The sequence below is a fragment of the Dipodomys spectabilis genome, unplaced genomic scaffold, assembly GCF_019054845.1.
Source record: "Dipodomys spectabilis isolate Male_0828 unplaced genomic scaffold, ASM1905484v1 ptg000197l, whole genome shotgun sequence".
Classification (NCBI taxonomy): domain Eukaryota; kingdom Metazoa; phylum Chordata; class Mammalia; order Rodentia; family Heteromyidae; genus Dipodomys; species Dipodomys spectabilis.
This window is the reverse complement of record NW_024870874.1, coordinates 18,288,511-18,308,646: the sequence shown is the minus strand read 5'-3', so window position 1 is coordinate 18,308,646 and position 20,136 is coordinate 18,288,511. Positions and strand designations below refer to the sequence as shown.

General features: G+C 45.5%; 1 protein-coding gene across 6 annotated transcripts in view; it reads left to right on the top strand.

Moving 5' to 3' along the window:
• Window positions 1-20,136, top strand: part of Plxna4 (plexin A4) — a 353,917-nt gene that overhangs the window by 184,020 nt on the left and 149,761 nt on the right. The window contains exon 4 of one of the 6 annotated variants that reach the window (XM_042695994.1): window positions 6,887-6,900. The exons of the other annotated variants lie outside the window; for them this stretch is intronic. Within the exon in view, the coding sequence (XP_042551928.1) occupies window positions 6,887-6,900 (14 nt within the window). The remainder of the gene's footprint in view (window positions 1-6,886; window positions 6,901-20,136) is intronic. 6 annotated transcript variants of the gene reach the window in all.

Sequence of the window (20,136 nt, the reverse complement as noted above, 5' to 3'; positions counted from 1 at the left end):
GGGAATTCCAGAAAAATGGGGATCACTTGTCCTGTAATTGTTCTGTCAGTCATGGGAAGCTGTACTGCAGGGTTTTGTGACATCATTTCTTCCTGGGCATCTCTGGATGTTTCTGAGAGTGACTTGGTGGTCTCCTAAACTCCTAAAGGAAAGTAAGTCATAGTAGTTTTAAAGTACATATGGTGAGTAAGGTGGTTTGGAAGAGGAGAGCAGTGTTTTCAGAGCAATGATGGGGTGGATAGCTCCTTCAGGGCCAGACACTTTGTGGAGAATGAGTCTGGAGAGGTCCTGGGTGGGGGTTAAAATGGCATCCACGTTGCTCACTAGGAGGAAGCAATGGTTCAGGATGCTCAGCCATGCCACCTTCTTGCTGGGTGATTAATGCCCTTTTACATCCTGATGCCACACGGAGTAGAATTGAGAAAAACCAGTCAGGAAGTTGAAGTCAAGCCCTTGCTCTGCTCTCCAGACTCAGTTCAAGTTGCATCCCAGACCAAAGGGCCTGTAGGCAAAGATTCCTCTCATACATCCTCTTTGCAAACCTTTTTCTTCTTGTGGTCATTTCAGTCCATTTCTTTTCCCCTTGCATGGATTCTACTAGGATTATTCTCAGTTTGATGATTGAGCAGAAGTCAGCATGAAAACTGGGTGCCAACTAGTCCAGTCCCTTCTGTCCAGTCCCTTGCACGTTCTTTCTAGGTAGAGTTGTAGGGCTTTCTGTGCCTTGTCCTCCTCCTCCATAGGGCTTCTTTACTTTCCCAAGCTCGATCTGAGGCAGTTCTAGGAGTTTGGCGGAATGCATGAGTGCACAAGCAGACATGCATGTGTGCATGCATGCATACACACACATACACCCCTTTCTGTACTTATGCCTTGGCCCTCTCCAGAGTGCTTTATATTCCACCCTACCCCCGACCCTCATAGATCCCTGTTCACCAGACTCCCAACACCTGTCCCTCAGACCCTCCTACTGCCTGTCTCTCTGCCCACCTGCAGCTCTGTCAGTTTGTGGGTACTGACATAGCACACACCAACACCTCAGCTCTACATGGCTGGGAATCAGCCCTTCCAGGGAATCAGAAATGCCAGAGGTGACCCACTGTCCACTGTGCACAGGAGTTGCTTGTTTTTTTCAGGTCAGAAAATGTATACAGAGCCTGTCCCAATCAGCGCCAAGAACATCCAAGTGATTGTCACTGTCATCTCCCTGGGAATTGGACCATGATTTTAAAAGAGGGAGGAAAAAAAAAGAGCTTGCTTAGAACTCAGACACGCTAGGATAACTGTAGATCTTATGTTCATGCACACCCTGGGCTTGACAACCTTGCCTTCAGCAGTGTGGCAGATAGAAAAATAACAGTTTGTTTTGTGTGTGATCAGAGTTAACTTAACCAACCCCTGCCAAGCTCTGTTTCTCTGTCAAGACAAAGAGCTGGAGTGGGGGAGAGGGCATCAGAAGAATGTGTGAGGAGGGCAGCCAGGTGAGGAGAGCGAGAGCCGGAGGAAAGCTGGCTGTGAGTGCCCAGGGAGCAGGCATGCTGACATCTTCCAGCTGCTCGTGGGAAGGGCTGCTGGGAGGGGCCTACCAGGAAGGGAGTGCAGAAGAACAAATGGGGAGAGTTTTGGGCAACAAGTGATATCTATCACTGGCACTTGCTGTGAACACCTTTGCGTTCCTGCTGCTGGAGCAGTCATTTCAAATGCTAGAAAACATCAAGATCAGCTGGAGGGCTTATTAACTACAGATTGCCTGCCCCCACCCTTCAAGGATCTGATTCAGTAGGTCTGGAGAATCTGCATTTCTAGAAAGTTCCCAGATGCTGATGACCAGGGGGCCCACATTCTGAGAACCATTGTGCCAGGAAGGACAAAGCTACTTTAAACTCTTCTACTCCAGGAGATCACAAGAGCATACTAACTTGACTTTTATATGGTAGCTACCAAAAGAAGCAACTTTATTTAATTGTAGAAGGTAGCGGGGCCCCACCCTGCTCTCCTCTCTCCAATCGCCAGGAAAGGAGTGAATGGGGTTTCTTTGGAATATGGAATGTTAAAGATTGAATTATATTCCTCTAAAACAAATGCCAAGATCATAACTTCTGGTACCCATACATGTGACTCAACCTGGAGACGTGGAGTTAGGATGACATAGTGGATGGGTGGCATAGAGTTAGGATGAGGTCAGACTGCAGTCTGACTGGAAGAGAAAGGAGCAGGGTTGTTAGATAATGACACAGAGAAGATGCCACAGGAGGACAGGCAAGGATTGCTGTGATGCTGCTACAAGCCAAGGAAACCAAGAATTGTCAGGAACCTCCAGAAGTTGGAAGTGGTCAAGGATTCTTCCCTGCAGACTTGGTTTCAGACTTCTAACCTCAGTACCCCAAGAGTATTAAGGCAGCCCTAGGACTGATGTACCACATCTTTAGGGTTTGGCTGAAACCCCACTGTGTGTACAGACTCCCAAGGGAGACACTCTTCTTGCTTGACTGTGGAATCTGCCATCACAGCAGTCCACCTCCGGTAGCTGGGATGGGGTTGAGAGAATCGAGGAAAAGAAATGGGAGCAAAGTTAAGATGGCATCTCTCTGTGGGGTAAGAAGACCTTCATGGGGGTAGGAAGACTAGTGATCTCAGAACATCTTCCTTCCTTCCTTCCTTCCTTCCTTCCTTCCTTCCTTCCTTCCTTCCTTCCTTCCTTCCTTCCTTCCTTTCTTTTCTTTCTTTCTTCCTTCCTTCCTTCCTTCCTTTCTTTCTTTCTTTTTCTTTCTTTCTTCCTCTTCCTTGCCACAACTTTGCTTCGACTATGTGTGTGTACACTATATACATACAAAATATATATACATATATATGCATATAGTAGCTAGCTAGTCATGAGCCATTGGCACCCAGCAGTTTTCTTTCTCTTAATTTCTTTCTCTCCAAAGTCCATTGTATGCCAGTCACCAGTAGTGTTTACTTGGAATGCAAGGCCCCAGGCCCTGCCTCAGCTGGGCTGAGTGACAATTTCAATGGACAGGGCCTGGCAAGCTGCATTTTCACAAACTTTACAGGCCAATTTAATTTCTCTGAGTTTGATATGTCTATACTGTAGGTGCTTTGCAAACATTAAGGCTTTCTCCTTTCTAGATAAAATTAAGGGAAGCCGAGAAGAGTAGAGGAAAGCAAGAGGAGAGAACAGAAGTGCCAGAAGGTTTAGATAACTCTCTTCTGAATCATTTTGGCCAGGTATCTCCATGAGTGACGTGTGTATGTGTGTGTGTGTGTGTGTGTGTGTGTGTGTGTGTGTGCGCGCGTGCGCCTGTGTGTGAATGCAACCTCCCTCCCCACAGTTGAACCAGTTCTGACCCAAATGACACAGGACTGGAGTCACTGGCCCGTCACAGCTCTGCCACCTACTGGCTATAGGAGGAGATGCAGGATTCCACGTAAGATAGACCTGATTTAGAAAACGCATATATATACTATATACATACATGCTAGCACAATACAGGAATACACTCTCTCTCTCTCTCTCTCTCTCTCTCTCTCACCCCACAGCCAGGCCCACTTTGTCCCTTGTAACCTACAGCAACAGTTGGGATTACTTGTTTTTACAGGATTCATTAGATTTCTGCCTTTGGAGCAGATGAGAAGGGAGTGAGGAAAGGAAAGCACAGTGCATGATGATCATCTCAGGCTCCGAAAAGACTTCCTTTTCCCTCCTTCCTTCCTGCTTTCTGGTACAGCGCCCAGGAGGTAAAGCTGTTAGTCTTGTAGAGCTGAAGGGGTGGGGAGGGAAAGCAATGGAACTCACATTTCTTTGGCTTCTAGGCCCAGGGAAGAGGAAAGCAAAGGGGAAGTGGAGCAAAATGGCTGGAAGCAGCTATATCTCTACCCCAACATGCTCCATAGGCAGCACAAGTGCACACAGACTAATATGATATCCTTTTCTTGAACACTATTGCTCTTTTTTCAGCCTGTTTCCCCTTTAGTGAGCAGATAGGACTGTCGGAAGGTTCACCCGTCATGGCTTCCTCTGATGTTCTGAAAGGTAGGAGTAGGAACCCATTTGGGGGAAGGAGGGCTCTGACCACCCCCTAGGGACGTTCAAAGGTATACTGTGGGTCCCTCCCCCGCCCCCCCCCCCCCCCAACTACCTGCCCTCCCTCCCTCTACCCACCTGCAGGCCCGCTTCTGTGCAGATGGACTTCTGACATTGCCTTGCCTCTGCCTGTGACCTTATATCACAACCACTCAGGGTTGGGTTTCACTGACCGAGTTACCTCAGGTCTTCAGGGAAAGCAGATCACAGGCTTTCCCAGGAGTCAAATTCTTGTGCTGCTGCAAGAGAATGCTCTCAGGCCTGCATACTCTGCCAGCCCGCCTCCTCGCTCTGCCTGCCTCTTGCCTGTTCTCTGCTCCTCCCTGCTCTTGGCCCTCTTCCCTACTCCTTTCTGAAGCTTTCTGGCCACATAAAACCTGAGCCAGCAGAGGGAGAGACAGAGGCTGGAAGTTCCATGAAGCTGGTGTCCTGGGAATGTTGTACTGTCTTTTGCTGGTGGTGTCCTCCTTCACTCTTGCCATGTACAAATTGGCCCCTAGAAACTACTGTGGCATAATAAGGGCACAAGTTTTCCTGACATTCAATGCCCTAAAATGGAAGCAATCAGGGAAGACTTTGGTCCAGTTCTATGGAAATCACAGACCCGTAAATCAAACCCCATTTGATCCAATAAAACCTAACCCAATCTGATTCAACCCAACCCAACCCAATCCAACTCAGCCCAACCTAAGCTAACCAAACCAAACCTGAGTCAATCCAATCTAATCCATCTCAATCCAGCCCAACCTAATTGGTTCTAACACAAGAGAACACAATCAAACAATATGTCTAAGATTAAGAAGCAGGCAGTTTTACTCATTTTACTTTGCACCAATGGAATTAAGGTGGTAGAGGACGGGATAGTGGGTTCTCTTAGTCAGCCCCTTGCTTATCGAGTTATTAAAAAGAAACAGATGCCAAAAGCAACATGCTAAGGACAACAAGGTCAGGAATAATAGGATCTATTGGGGCCACAGTGGTAACATCATGTTGAATAGTAAGTTGAACATCTGAGCTTTCATTCTTCATCTGCCAGAGAACTGGAACCTGTTCATCCTGTGGCTAGGACGCTATCCCAACATAGGTACATGAAAACTCTTTTCAAAGTTGTATTGCGTGAGTAATTGCTTTAAAGACAAGTGTTAAATGAGTGTGATAAAATCTTGGCTAGGAAGCTGCTGAGTTTTAAGGTCTCTACCCATAGCAACTTGATCAGGGGAGTGTGAAAATCAAATACGGTTACCAAGCCCACCATTTTCCAGCAGTCTAAATTGGCTGCTTCAGTTTATATTAAGAACGTCAAGGTTTTCCAAAGCGGCAGTTAGACAGATTTGCTGCAGAGAAATGTGTTATTCCTTTAACCCAAACACGAGAGAACTCAACTCCAAGAAAGCTGGGAGAATGTGGACAACTCAAGTTGCAGATAGTTCCTAGCTTTGGATGGGTCTAATGAGGATTTTTCAACTTTATGGATGGCGTGGAAGTGCCATAGCCATACATTCAGTAGAATCCACACTTCACAGTTTGAATTGCCCTTGAGAACTTGCCCTTGATTCCAGATGCTTTCTTGTGGTACTGAGCAGTGGTGGACAAGCCACAAGTAGACGATCATGGAGGAGGTATGAGGCGCAACTTCTGCAGGCCATTCGTCTGCAAAGATAGGATGTTTGATTGGTTGTGTGAATTAAATGTGTGTTCTACTTAGGATAGTTTAAACTGATGGAATGGTCCCTTTGTAAGTCAAGGGACATCTTCCAACTTGGCAAAGTAGGGTAAGGATTACATGTTATCTCCATTTTACAAGGATTAGAAATCTCTAAAGTATATCACTCAGTAGCTCAGTACTTTGGGGAATGTTCAAGGGTCTCTTAATGGACCATTCCACATCTCCTTCTTACCCTGTCCCCCTAGGTCACATGCTCTCATCATATCTAACCAATCTGTCTCACATACCCATGATACTCTCCTTCATTGCTGCTCATGCTCATGTCAGCCAGTTTAAAAATCAGGTCAAGTTTCCACTCCATATAAAGCATCCTCCTCTGAATTAATCAGTCCTTCCTCCTTACTGGGTCTCCACACAGCCTTTACCTGCAAGCACTTCACTCAGGAGGCATTGCTATGGGTAGCAGTTGTTGTTGACCAGGGACTTAATAGAAAATTCTTAACCCACCATTTGCTGTCTATATCTGGCTTTGAGTATGTCCTTTGGCCTCTGATTCTTAGTTTATTTATATATGGGACATGAATAAAAATAACTGCCCTTCTTATCTCTTTGGAATTATGGCTCATTCTAATTCAACAAATGCTTACTGTGCACTTGCTACGTTTGTTGTGAATTAAACAAGGAAATAAATGGAAAATACTTTCTTAACTGAGTTGTGAACCTTAATTGTTTTAGTAAAGAAGGCCTTTTGAATCTTTTGGATTTCGGAACCGGATTTTATGCAGTAGCTGCTCGATTACTGTTCAACAATGGAGTGACCTGGAGAAATCAGACTCCCAGAAGAAATGCCCAGCAGGCCAGTAAGAGAACCTTCTGGTTCTCTTTGTCCCGGACCTCTGTCAAAGTCATGTCGTCTGACTGTCCCAGATTCTTTGAATGGGTCATCGTAGGTGTCAGTGAAAAACTCAGGAAAGGAAGAACTAGAAAGGAGGAATATAGAATCTCTCACTAGGTGTGGATATGCTTAGGAGAGTGGAGTATACAATAATCCTGAAACACTCGAATTTTAATAACACTGTCTGTAATGAAAAGAGCTCACAGCCCATTGGAAGCTAAGGAAATAATTACCTGCTTAGAAATCCAGGAGGAGGTTAAGTGATATAAGCTAATTTTGTTGCTAATTTCTTTTTGTCTCTCTTTGTAGCGTAACAAGCTGGTATGATCAAGGGTCCTGCTGGGGCTGAAGAGAAAGGTCATGGTGTTCCATCATGCTTCTCCCTGGCCAATTTCAGGGGTTGGAAATAAGTGGGCTAGAAAGCCAGTTAAGGGACAGTTGGAGGGGCTGTGTTGTCTGACCTAGGACCTCGTTTGTGGTGTGGAAGCTCAGTGGCGACCTCTTTTGGAGCCACTGGGGAATAACAGCAAAGCAGTTCTCCAAGCCTCACCTGTGCCTCTTCCCAATTTGTATTGCCTGTCAACCTCTTCCCTGCTGATTGGACCCAACAATGGAGGTGCCAAACAGCAGAAGGAACTGTGTGTCCCTTAGAGGTAGCATTGCCACGAGGGCAACCAGAAGCACTGACAGAATGTGGAGGTCTGCAGGGAGAAAGGGACCAACCATGCTCCCAATGCTCAGAATGTGCAATAGCTGAGGTCGCTGTCAGAAATAAGCCATGAGAATGTGGGGTATTGTTATTTTCTTTCTTGTAATGGCAATTTTAAAACCAGCATTGACTTTTTTAAAAAGTTGCCAAATCAACCCTACACAAAAGAAAACCATGGTATAATGTAAAATTTCTCTTTAGCTCCCCCAAAATACTGCACCCTCCTCCATTCCAAACCAACCTAGCTTCCATTGTCTGTCCATCAGCCTTTTACCAGTACCCTATTCTCTCCTGCCATAGAAGGCTTGGAGATAAAAGCAACAACAAGTATATAAATAATTTATTGCATATTAAATAGATCTATATATACAACAATAAACATAATTATAATTTAAAATGTATGGTCATGATATATCATTTTATAATCTGGACCTTAGAGAATGTCTAGCACTGCCATTTTGCTAATAGTGCCTAGAGAGACAAGGAGTTTTCCACAATGCTATAACAGTTTTGCCAACAGCTGGGATAGAGCCAACTTCCTTCCAACTACACTGTTCCCTTAGGTATATTCTACTCCTCCCTGAAATGTTAGCACCCCAGAAAATTGTATCGTAAAAGATGCTTTACCTCAAGAAAATTTCCTCACCTACTGGAATTCAAGGATGGTTGTGACAGTGTAAATAGGGTAATTTGTGTGTGTGTGTGTGTGTGTGTGTGTGTGTGTGTGTGTGTGTGTGTGTGTGTGTTGCTAGAATTGGACCCAGTACCTCACACATGTTACATTCACCAGCCCCAAGAATGTTCTTATTTCATGACTAAGCAAATCCTTTATAGTTGTCTGGGACATGATGGGACGTGGGGAAAGATGACTTTGTGTCTGCCCATTTGCTAATACTTACTCTGTTTGTATTCTGTACTCTAGGACCCAGGTCTACTGTGACCCTAAGAGAATGGGTAAGAGGGTCACCTCAAACACCAGACTAAATTGTGGCTCTGAGAAACATCTCTATGTTATGATTTCACAGGCCAACTCTAGAATGGCAGTGAGCAAATTGCTCTTAGCCTTGATCTTCTATCCAAGCACCAGTCCTAATTTCCAAAGACAACCAGATCCTTAACTTTTCTTTTTCCAGTACCATTGGACATTCAACACATCTCAAACTCATTCTTCTTCCACACAGACCAGCCTTCTTCCCAACTTGCTCATTGGTCCCACCAGTCACTTGATTACTCCAGCATGGCAACTCAGTGTGACAAGCTCCATCACCTTCCATCTCTGCTCTTCTCTCTTCTTTTTCTGTCTGCAATTGAGACCAAGTTGAGCATCACAGTAATGTACTATTATTCCATGACTGTGTCTCCCTCTCCATTGGCAATTTCTCCAATGGTAATGTCTTACCAGGTAATATAAGAGATTATGTTCTAAAAACATGACTTCCCCTAGCAAAAAGATTTGTGATGGGGAACTATTTCCATATATCACCAGAATCCCACCCAGCAGCCAATATAGTTTATCTTTGAATATAACCTCAAAATACATGATATTTCAAATTAATTGCATAAATAAAAGTTTGTATAACCACAATCCTGACTCTGGGCTAGAGGCAAGATGATGAGGACATTGGATCATGTCCTGAGTTGGAATGTGGTAGGCAGAGAGAAAGAGAGAGATCAGAGTTTAAGGACCATACCCACTCACAACTAGATCCAAATAGACACACAAGTCCAAATCCAGCTTGTACCCAAGGCCATCAAGAAAGAAAGAAGTACTATTCATCCCTGTTACCAGTCTCAATATTGAAAAATCATTCTCTCTTACCCCTGGAGCTATCAGACATGTGGCCTGAGTGAACATCTATAGAAATAACTGCTCACTTCAGTTTAGCTCTGGTTAAGTGTCAATGGTGAGCTAAATGGCCTTTGTCAACTAAGTAAGTCTTTCCTCAGCCAATTGTAGTAGGCATGGTTATTACATTTTACAGATGAGAAAAACAAGGGTTAGAGACATTGACTCATTTCCCAAAGGTCACTGAGCAGCTACTTCCTGGCAAAGCTGCGTTTGAAGCCCATGGTAATAGCCTGTAGAAACCATTTGAATCACTATACTGTTTAATTTGGGGGCAAGTTTAAAAATGAGTGCAGTGACAGGGTAAGTGCTGGCCATGTGGTACCTGGATATACCACATATCACTATTAAAATGTAATGTTAGAATCAAGGGCCAGTGGTTCATGCTTTTAATCTCAGGAGGCTGAGATCTAAGGATAGGAATTCAAAGCCAGCCCAGGCAGAAAAATCTAAGAGATGCTTATCTCCAATTAACCAGGGAAAAGCCACAAGCAGAAGTGTGGCATAAATGGTAGAGCACCAGACTTGAGCAAGGAAGCTAAGCAAAAACGTGAGGACTTGAGTTCAAGTCCCAGTGCCAGCGCGCGTGTGCATGCGCACATATACACACACATTAGAACTAAATAGCATGCATGATTAGTATGAGTATTTCAGCCACAGACTCTCATAGTCCTGGTGACTTCCTCACTGGCCTCAGTTTCCACATCCAAAGCATGGGGAGGGAGAATTCCCAAAGTTACCAGAAACAGCATCTATGGGTTTCACTCTGAGCGCTGAGATCAATAGTGTAATTGCCGTGAAACATAGACCTTGGTGATGCTGCATAAATAATTATAATAACTGTGGCCAGTGACAGAGAGGACGGTTTTCCGATATCTTCCTCTAAAATACATTGCTCTACAATTAATTCCACATGTTTCTGGAAGAATGAGTATCCATGCAGGCATGTATTATTATCATTTTCTTCCTTCGAGGCATTTCAGCTCTGGTGCCTGTCTCCTCTTGGCTTTCCCTCCGTGGAGTCAAAGGTCATCATTTGACTTGAGGAGAGTGTCTTTAGGCCCCTCCAAGAGGGTGGGGGCAGAAGAAGGGTAGTCAAAAGACCCTTTGTGATATCACAGCCAAACCATCCCCCTGGACACAGGGGGCCCCCAGCTCTCTGCATCTGTGCATTCCAGCTTCAGCTGGTGATGTCATCCTGGGACAGGGACCCCTTCTTAGTTCCAGAATGCTAAGCCTGGGGAAAGGCCTTCCCCACAGTGGCTTTGGGGACAGATTATTTTTTCTGACTGTGAACTGTACCCAGGCTTTACCCCAGGCCTTACCCCAGGACTTATGAATTCCTGGGTGCTCATTTGTGGTCTTTCCAAGGGTTTGATTTTTCTAGAGCAGTTGCTGTTTGGAAAAAAGATGGTGGCAGAAGCAGTGCTGGGGGAGATGTGCAAGGACAGGATAGAGAGAGGAAGCGGGAAGCCACCCGTGAGGGTCTGTGAGATGGCTCTTGGTGCCATTCCACACCCCCAGGCAGTTCCAGTGAATTGTGGCTGGATGGTAACGGACATTCTCACTGGAGTACACAATGTGTCCTTTTGTGGTAAGGACAGTTTTGAAGCTGGAAAAACTGTCATCTCCATTCTGTAGCTTCCCTTAGATACTTTACAAGCATGGGGAATACGAGTCAGATGTAACCCCTGTAAACCAAGAAGGAAAGATGAGCGAGTATGCAAGGAGTCATGTTGTGATGGAGGATGATGGTCATGAGCAAGGTGTGTGTGAAGGGATGTATGGAAAGGATTGAATCCATCCTGGGAGACCCTGAAGGGATCTTTGGTTCTTGGCGATACTTGAGCTTGGCCTTCAGTAATATGGCATGCATTTCATACTTTCTGTGACCTCATTTTGGCCACACACACACAAAAGTGGCCCCAGCAAGTCCAGGAGCTGGGGTAATTTTGAACTCTTGGTATAGCTCCCAAGAGAACAAAACCTGAATCCCTAGCTGGTTGGGAGTTTTGAAAGTCCATCACCCTCCGTCACTCAGCCAGACACCCGGGTGGTCCCTGGCCCCTGTGGCTCCCAAGAGGAAGTACCATGTGGTTTTTAAGGTTGAGGTGGAATTGGAAGATGAGCAGTTATTAGGAGAGTTGAATTCTCCCCATTTTGGAAAGCCAGAACCTTGGTCCTTCGCCCTGAGTGAATGCAGGCCATTCTTCACTACACAAAAGTGTGTGCATGTGTCCCTGAATGGCAGCCTCACAGCTCCAGGGAAGGTCTGGTACCCCAGCAGCTTGATGAGGCTGCAGGGAGAGGACGAGAGCAGAGCTCATCAGAGAGAGCAGATGTCAGGGTAATCTCGGCTTGTCTGATGCTTGCTCCCCAGGTTATTTATCTGTTAAGGAAATTGCAGAGCAGTGCCTAGAGGCTGAGCAACGGTCGCTCCCCTGTTGTTCCCACAGACAGCTGGCTCAGAAGAGTACCCAAGGATGAGAGCATCTAGGCTGGGCTGCCTCCCATGTCCTTGGCGTTAGAAGGGGGACTGGTGGTCTTTTAGAAAAGAACACAAAGGAAAGTTAAGCTTAGGAGAGAATCTGAGGACATCAGATGATGTCTGAGATCCCTGGAACCATTTGGTCTTTTCCCTTTGAGATAGAGCCTATGTGTTCATTTGTTTATTAACTAACATCTACTCAGTAACTGGCATTCACAGGCTGTTGGGAGCCCTGCTGGGGAGTGGCATTCTGCACCATTGCCATTATCATCTTTGTATCTAATCTTCATACTAAGTGAGCACACTACCTACTAACTAGCGACCACACGCAGACCTATGTAATACCACCAGTTGGTGCCAGATAATGTCAGCATTTCACAATCTACCTGCTGAAATCACTGTGGCTCTAAGATAGGAATTCTGAGTCCCACATTTCATCAGAAAACACCAAACTAACCGGACACATTCTCCTGAGGTTGCAGACATTTCCACTGGGCAGAATAATGAAGGAGTATAGCTAGATCCACCCCCTTTGCTTCTGTCTAGTGGCAGCTGACCTCCAGATGTTGACCCATTAGTGCAGAACCAAAACATGCTCAAAGCCAGAGAGGAAAAGAGAGACTTCAGGACCCATTGAAAGCACATGACAGTTTGACATGACCATATCTGTAGTAGCACAGGCAATGGTTCTGGCAGGTATTAAGGAGAAAATCCTGGAAGAGAGGCCTTGACCGACTTCAGAGGGACTTTTGCATTGGGCTGGTTGAAGGAAAGAAGAGAGAAAGATGGAAGGAAAGGCAAGAGGAGGAGATCGTGGGAACAGGACTGCAAGCAAGGGGCCCAGTAAGTGCTGGAGTGTTGGGCCTGCACTGAATTAGAGAGGTCAGTGTCCTCTAGTTGGGCTGATGACCAAAGTAAGGAGGGAGGATATGGGGTGGGAATTGAGAAGAGACTTAGATTTCATGGGGAATCCCCCTAGAGTGAGGGTAGCAATAGATAAAGGATGACAAGAAAGTGGAAATGATGAAAAGATGAGGAAGCTAATCGGGGATGTGGAGTCGGGAAATGATACTGCTTCCGAGCCTGAGATGAAACCTAGACAGCCATTTTCTTTATGTAGTCAGCCCTTTACTGAGCCTCTACTCTGTTGCCAGAGCTGTACTGGAAGCTTCCATCCTCTGAGTTAGTATTTTACTGTTTCAGATTCCAAAACCTACTGAAGTAAGGGTTTGCCATCCCCAGGCCCCTCTCTCTATTTCTGTTTTCCTGGGGCCTCCCGCCGGCCAGGCGTTCCCTTCCATGTGGACACAGCTGCATTAATCAGCTTCCCCCTGCAGAGGAGGCTGCAAGTCCAGAAGAGCCCAAGTGCTGACTGAACCGCCCCTCATGTCTCCGCATCCCCTCCTTCAAGGTGCTTGGCATGGATTTCCAATGTTAACCCATTCCTGATGGCAGCACTATGTGGGTGTAGAGGAGAAGGCTCTGGGCGTGGGAGGGCAGGGATAGGAGTGGCATGTGAAAGTCTCTGGAGAAGACAGTGCTCAGGTGGGTGGGTGAGGCCTGGGGTTCTGGTTCTTCATACAGTCTCTGTGCTAACTCCACATGGGGCAGTGACCCCTTAGGGAAGTAGACCCTACTTTTCCTCACCTTCCTGCCAGCCCTGACTCTAGGCTCTTGCTACACCAGGTCCTTCGATATGTCTCTTTCTCAGCAAGGCCTGGCGGTGGTTCTCCACTCCCTGTCTTGTGTCTTGGTCAAGCAATAGCACCCAGTTGTTTCCCTTGTCCTCCACGAAGTGGTCACTTTTTCAGTCACTTGAGACTTGAGCCTGACTCAGTTTCCTGAACAATGCCTGCAGCCGTGGGAATCTGAGGGAAGGTCTGCAGGTCTTTTGTTTATGGAACACAACTTATACAATCTGTGTATCCCTGGCCCACTGTGGCCCTTTTCATTCACCCCCAGCTGAGCTATGGGTCTCATCTCTCTTCCCAACCCTTAAGTGGCCTTGTCAGATGTTGGAGCCCAGCTGTGAACCCCTCATCTCACACAAAGACCCATGTCCCAGTGGGGATAGATGAGGGCCATGGAGATCTGGTCATTTCAATAGTAACAACTGCAGAATAATAATTGCTAACAAATTACTGAAACTCAAACATTTCCACCTTACTTGGCTAAGTATTTTACATGCTTCAGACATGATCATGCCCAAATATCAGTAACAATGAAGTACTAATATTATTTCTGTTGTTCTGTACTCACAGAACATGGAAAGAGTTAGTTCATTAAGATTACACGTTAGGTATAAGGTTGCAGAGCTTCTGCAGGGCAAATGACATAGCTAGCAAGATCAATAGAAAGCCCACGGACTGGGAGAAGATCTTTACTAGCCATACAACAGACAAGGGTCTCATATCTAAAATATACTTGGAACTCAAAAAATTAAACCACCCAACAACAAATCCTCAAAGAAACAACTGCCCAATAAGTAAGTGGGCGAAAGACTTAAAGAGAAGCTTCTCTGAAGAAGAAAGAAGGATGGCCAATAGACACATGAAGAAATGTTCAACATCCCTAGCCATAAAAGAAATGCAAATCAAAACAACATTGAGATATCACCTCACTCCAGTTAGAACGGCAAAAATCAAGAACTCTAACAACAACAGATGCTGGAGGGGATGTGGACAGAAAGGAACCTTACTTCATTGTTGGTGGGAATGTAAACTTGTTCAACCACTTTGGAAAGCAGTATGGAGGTTCCTCAAAAGACTCCACATAGAGCTCCCCAATGACCCAGCAATCCCACTTTTGGGCATTTACCCAAATGATCACAAACAAGGCCACACTAAAGCTACCAGCACAACTATGTTTATTGCAGCATTATTTACCATAGCTAAGACATGGAACCAACCCAGATGCCCCTCAGTAGATGAATGGATCAAGAAGATGTGGTATATATACACAATGGAATTCTATGCCTCCATCAGAAAGAATGACATTTCCCCATTTGTTAGGAAATGGAAAGGCTTGGAAAAAATTATATTAAGTGAAGTAAGCCAGGCCCAAAGAAACATAGGTCCCATGGTTTCCCTTATTTGCAATATCTAGTATAGGTATGAGTCAAGCGGAAAAAGTCAGATAATGTGATGTTAGGAAAACGAAACCTCAAATATGTATTTTAATGTTTTTGTTTCTTTCATGCATGTGTTTCTAACGCATTTATAAGATTATTTCTTTGTTGCTTTGTATGTCCCTCCCCCACAGTGTAACCCCCGCTTTCACTATATTTGATGTCAGTATAACATGTGGAGGAGATGGGGACAAACAAGTCATTTAAGGATTCAGGTGGACCTGTTGCAACAATGAGAAGTACAAAATGTCATGTCAAAACCAGCTTTACAATGTCGGTGTGGGGGGGGGAGGGGGGGTATGATTGGGTGGGAGGGAGGGGGGAGGCTGGGAAGGGAGGTGAAGGGTAAACAAAGGAGGAGGCTGCAATGCTTGGTAAGAAATGTATGCATTATCCTGCCCATGTAATTGTAACCCCTCTGTACAGTATGTTCTCAAATAAAATAAAATAAAATTAAAAAAAAAAAAAAAAGATTACACGTTAGGGTCAGGATTGACACTGTTTGCCTGTGGACTTAACCACTTACCCTTTGCCTGTGTGCCCCATCTCAGGCCTCTGGTCCTGATAAGTGTGGCCCATCTTCCAGGCACCAGGGGCAACTAATGCATGTACAGCTCATGGCATGGTACCTGACTCATTGCAGGTGGTAAATTAACTCTCTGTTAATTCGTACTTCTTTTTCATGGAGTATAAGCAGTCTGATTAGACAATTTTTGGCCAGAGAAAATGAGAAATGGTCAAATCAAGGTTTATGGGATGCAGGCTCCTCAGAGCACGAGGGATAGGATGCACTCACATTTCTAACCTGGAAACTCTAGTGTGCAAGCTTTTGTGATGTGTTTCTGACAGGAACAACCAGCGGGCATTTTTTTGTATATATTTTTTATTGTAAAAATACTGTACAGAGGGGTTACAGTTACATACATGAATAAGGTAATGAGTACATTTCCTATCAAGCATTGTTACCTCCTCCTTTGTTTTTCCCCTACCATCCTACCTCCCCAACCCCTCCCTCCCCCCAGCCCCAAAGTTGTAAAGTTTGTTTTCAACATAGTGTCTTTTACATTTCACTGTCACAATGGGTCAACCTGTATCCTTATTTCAGCACTTTGTTATTTCCTTTCTCCTCCCCAAATTAGAAAAAAATGTATATACAAGATGCAGGACACCAGAATCAAATATGGTGAAAACAGGAGTTATACCATGGGGGAAGAACATACAAAAGAGGGCTGGGAAGGTGGCTCATTGGTAGAGCACTTGCCTTGCATGCATGAGGCCCTGGGTTCCATTCCTCAGCACCACGTAAGCAAAAAGAAAAAAGCCGGAAGTGGCACTGTGGCTCAAGTGGTAGAGCGCTAGCCTTGAGCTGAAGAGCTGATGGACAGTACCCAGGCCCAGAGCTTAGGCCCCATAACTGGACCCCCCCAAAAACAACAACAACAACAACAAAAAGAACATACAAAAGAAACACACAAAAAAATCACATGGTACATTATAAATACATTCAAAACAATAGCAAGAAAGATAAAAACCACTTGTGTCCCTATCATGGGGTTCATTTCACTTAGCATCATCTTATATGGTCATATGTATATAGCTTTTGATATGTGAATCTGTCTTCTTGTTTGTGCTTTACATCAACCCTGTTGACTTTCCTTCTGCTTTCTTCAGTATTTCTGTCTTCTGGAATTGTAGCTTGCTCTTTGTCAATATCTAAGCAGATGAAAGTTCAAAGGCCATTATCCCTAATTTCATTGATTTCAGACAGTGAAAGACAAGACATCCTAATGGCTGCCTAGAAACTACCCTTTGGCTTTGTGAATGTGTGTAACAGGAGATCCAAAGGGACCGATTGCCACTGCAGTATTGGGTAACATGATGTGAGATTCATGTACACACAGTGCCTGTCTAATTAATTGCTGTTTATAGTCTTGCTTTTTCCTTTTTCATCCTCCTCCTAGCTGGAATCAGGAAATCAAAACAAAGCCCTTGTTATGCTCTTCTGAGGTAACTTCAGCAGAGTGAATTTGAAGTCCGGGCCACCTCCCAAGCCCTGGGACTCAAGACAGGAAAGGGTAGACCGTAACCTTAAGTAGAGTCTACACTGATGGTAAAGGGGGCACTGCTGGCCAATGGGGCCTGAGTGGGGCAGGTCCTTAATGATTTCTATCACTGCACAATAGGGGAGTTCTGCGTCATGAGAGAGACTAAAGACATTGACAAGTACCTTGTGTGTTCTTGTTGGTTCAGTCATTTATTCACTCAACCAATATTTTAAGTGGCATGGTTCAGGAGTTGGAGATCTATCCTTCAATGAGGACTGCTGTCCTGGAAGAGTTTGTCTTCTAGCTCAGAGAACACACAAGGACCATAATGTATACATCGTAGAGGGTGTTTGAAGGTAGCAGGCATTATGGGAAACAAACAGATAATCTAGGAAAGGGGATTGAAAGTGCCAGCAGAGACAGGAACGATTTTGAAAACCAAAGCCCTGGGGAAATTTAAGGGGACATGAAGTGAAATCTTCTTGGTTTATGGTTATAGGGATGTTTTCAGTGAGTACAGGGCTATAAGGAAAGCCACTCTTCCCCAGCAGGTTACATGTATAGTCCTCCAGAGTCTTACCGCGGCTTGAGGTCATCCAGTCTACCACCATCTGAAATGAGCATCTCCTCTCTGGAGATGCAGAAGAGCAGAGGAGCACCTTTCCAATGCATTTACCTCCACAACTAGCCAGAGGCCAAGAAACTCAGACCTAGTCCCACTCAGCTCTTTCTTCCTGCCAGCCTGCCGCTCCCAGTTCTTCCCATGCTCCCCTGCCAGAGCCTCCTGCCCTGTGTCATTTGGGAATCTAATTGGGAAAGTGTTCCGACACTGTATTGAGCTGAGAAAGGAGCTCATCTTCAGAGATAAGGAGCATGTGTCAGTGTGTTGACGTGAATGCATGTTATGTGTGCAAGTGGAGGCTTGTCTGTGAATGTGTGTGTGTGTGTGTATGTGCGTATGTGTAATGGTATCAACTGTGGCGATTCACACTTAGAACTAGCATCTCAGATTATTCATTCAACAAATGAAAGCAACTGACTCTGGCACTCCATGGTGTGTAGTGCTTCTGCACCTGCGTGGCAAGATGCTGAGGGACAGTGGCCGTGGTTTGGTCATTTAGACCCTTTGAGAGCCAAATGAATCAACCACATACCTTGATTCCAGTGGCTCATTGTATGTCCTTCTGAGCACAGTATGGCCCTATGTTGTAGGACACAGATTCTGGTCTCTTATTCCTCACTACCAAGCCTCTTCATTGGTTGTCCATCAAGGCTAGGACAATGGAGAGAGCTGAAGTCACAATCTACCTTTCTGAAGAGAGGAGCCAAGCCTGGCTCTCTCCCCCCCCCCCATCACCTTACCTCTCCCTGCCTGCCCTAACAGGGCCCCACTTTGCAAACTGGCTGCCTCTTGTAATTCTGGGAGGTTTGAGTGTCATGCTGGCTCCATTCAAATGTGAGGTGTGTCTCTCTATAAGCCATCATCACAGCCTGGGTGGAAAGCCTACCCAGTCTCCCACTCCAGCCACCAGTGAGTTTCCCCCAGCCATGTGAGGCACTGGGGGCCTGAGATTCCACCTGGAGGCTTCAGGGTACTTTGGAACAATGCCTCTAGGTGTAATCTGTTCCCTTCATCCATCTTCAACTGTAGTTCCATTCCTCTACCTTTTTGTACCTGGACCCAGCCCAGAAACCTCACAGGTGTCCACATGGATGAGAAGTTTGGGGAGGATGCACGGGGAGACGGGAAAGGGGGGAAGTATGGGGGTAGCTCACATCTTCAGAGATGAATGGCACTGTTTGCTCATTAGGGAGATTATTCCAAGCAAGACGGCAGCCAGAACGCTCTAGTGCAAGCATCTGCCTGCTACTGGGAGACGATATTTATTGTTCAATCCTTCAATGGATGTAAATAAACAGCCCGGCCCAGATAATGTTCCAATAAACAAACAAGCAGCTGCCAGGAGCTCCCTGGATGGCTGACCTTTGCGGAGGCCACCCTGCTGATGTTTTAATAGCAGTCTGCCTGGCAGCACAGAGACTCACCGTGCCAAGGATGGAGATAGGTGCTGAGGCGACTGGTGGATGGGCAGAGAGCCAGAGGGGCTGGAAGGAAGGGGGCTGGCTGCCTAGGGAGATCCTGGGCTGGAGACTGACTGGCTGGTGAAGACAGGGAAGTCTGTGTCCCTGCTAAGCTCCAAGTAGGCACTAGGTATACAGCACTAGAATGAAGGTTTCTGCTGGACCAACCAAGGCTGATACTTATCATTAGATCCTACTATGATCTCACTAGTTCTTAACATGGAAATAAATCCATGTGCGTGACAGCTATCCCCTGAAGCCTGAGTGCCCACCACCATCTAATTGTCCCCTCTACCTTGTTCCCAGCAGCAAGGAGCCTCCAGAAACCCACGCCCACAGGAGACATGTCCATGGTATAGAATGTTCTATGAATATACAGAGTGCTAGACAAGATCAGAACCAAGCCCAGACAGCTGGGCAATCTGACTTGCTTGGCTAGATGGAAATCATAATGCTGACGGGCACGTCCAGCCTCTGAGCACCAAAAAACCTGAGGACCATGAGATGCACTATGAGGATTCCTGGAGTCACTAGGGGTTGTGGCTAGGCAAGATCTCCACCAATAACACCTCTCCGGAGGACAGTCACCAAGCCAAATTTGTGGGCTGCTTAGTCGGTGCAGAATCAGAGCATAAGGAAGAGAATGGTTTAGAAGGATACCATCCAGTATGGTGGCACATATAGCAAGTGCCAAAAATGTGGCTGATCCTAATTGATATGTGCTTTATGCATAAAATAGCCCAATTTTCAATTCTTTAGTATGATAAGAAAAATAACAATGCAAAAGAATCTCCTTCGTAGTTGTAGTCGTGTCAACAATTGTGTTGCTATATTAATGTGATCATACTTGGAGCATATTGGATAAAATGTGTTAGGAAAATTGATTTTACCAGTCTGGTGGAGGATGACTGAATGTATCACTCCGTCAAGGGATTCATAGGGTTTCTTCCTTATATCACCCTCAGAGCCTATCAGCTTCCAACCAGCAAACTTTTCTTTTTTAATTGTGAAAATACGGTACAGAGGGGTTACAATTACATGGGCAAGATAATGAGTACATTTCTTATCAAGCATTGTAGCCTCCTCCTTTGTTTCCCCTTCCCATCCCTTCCCATCCTCCCCTCCCCCCGAACCCCCCACCCAATCCTCCTCCCCCCTCCCCCACCACCAAAGTTGTAAAGTTCGTTTTCGACG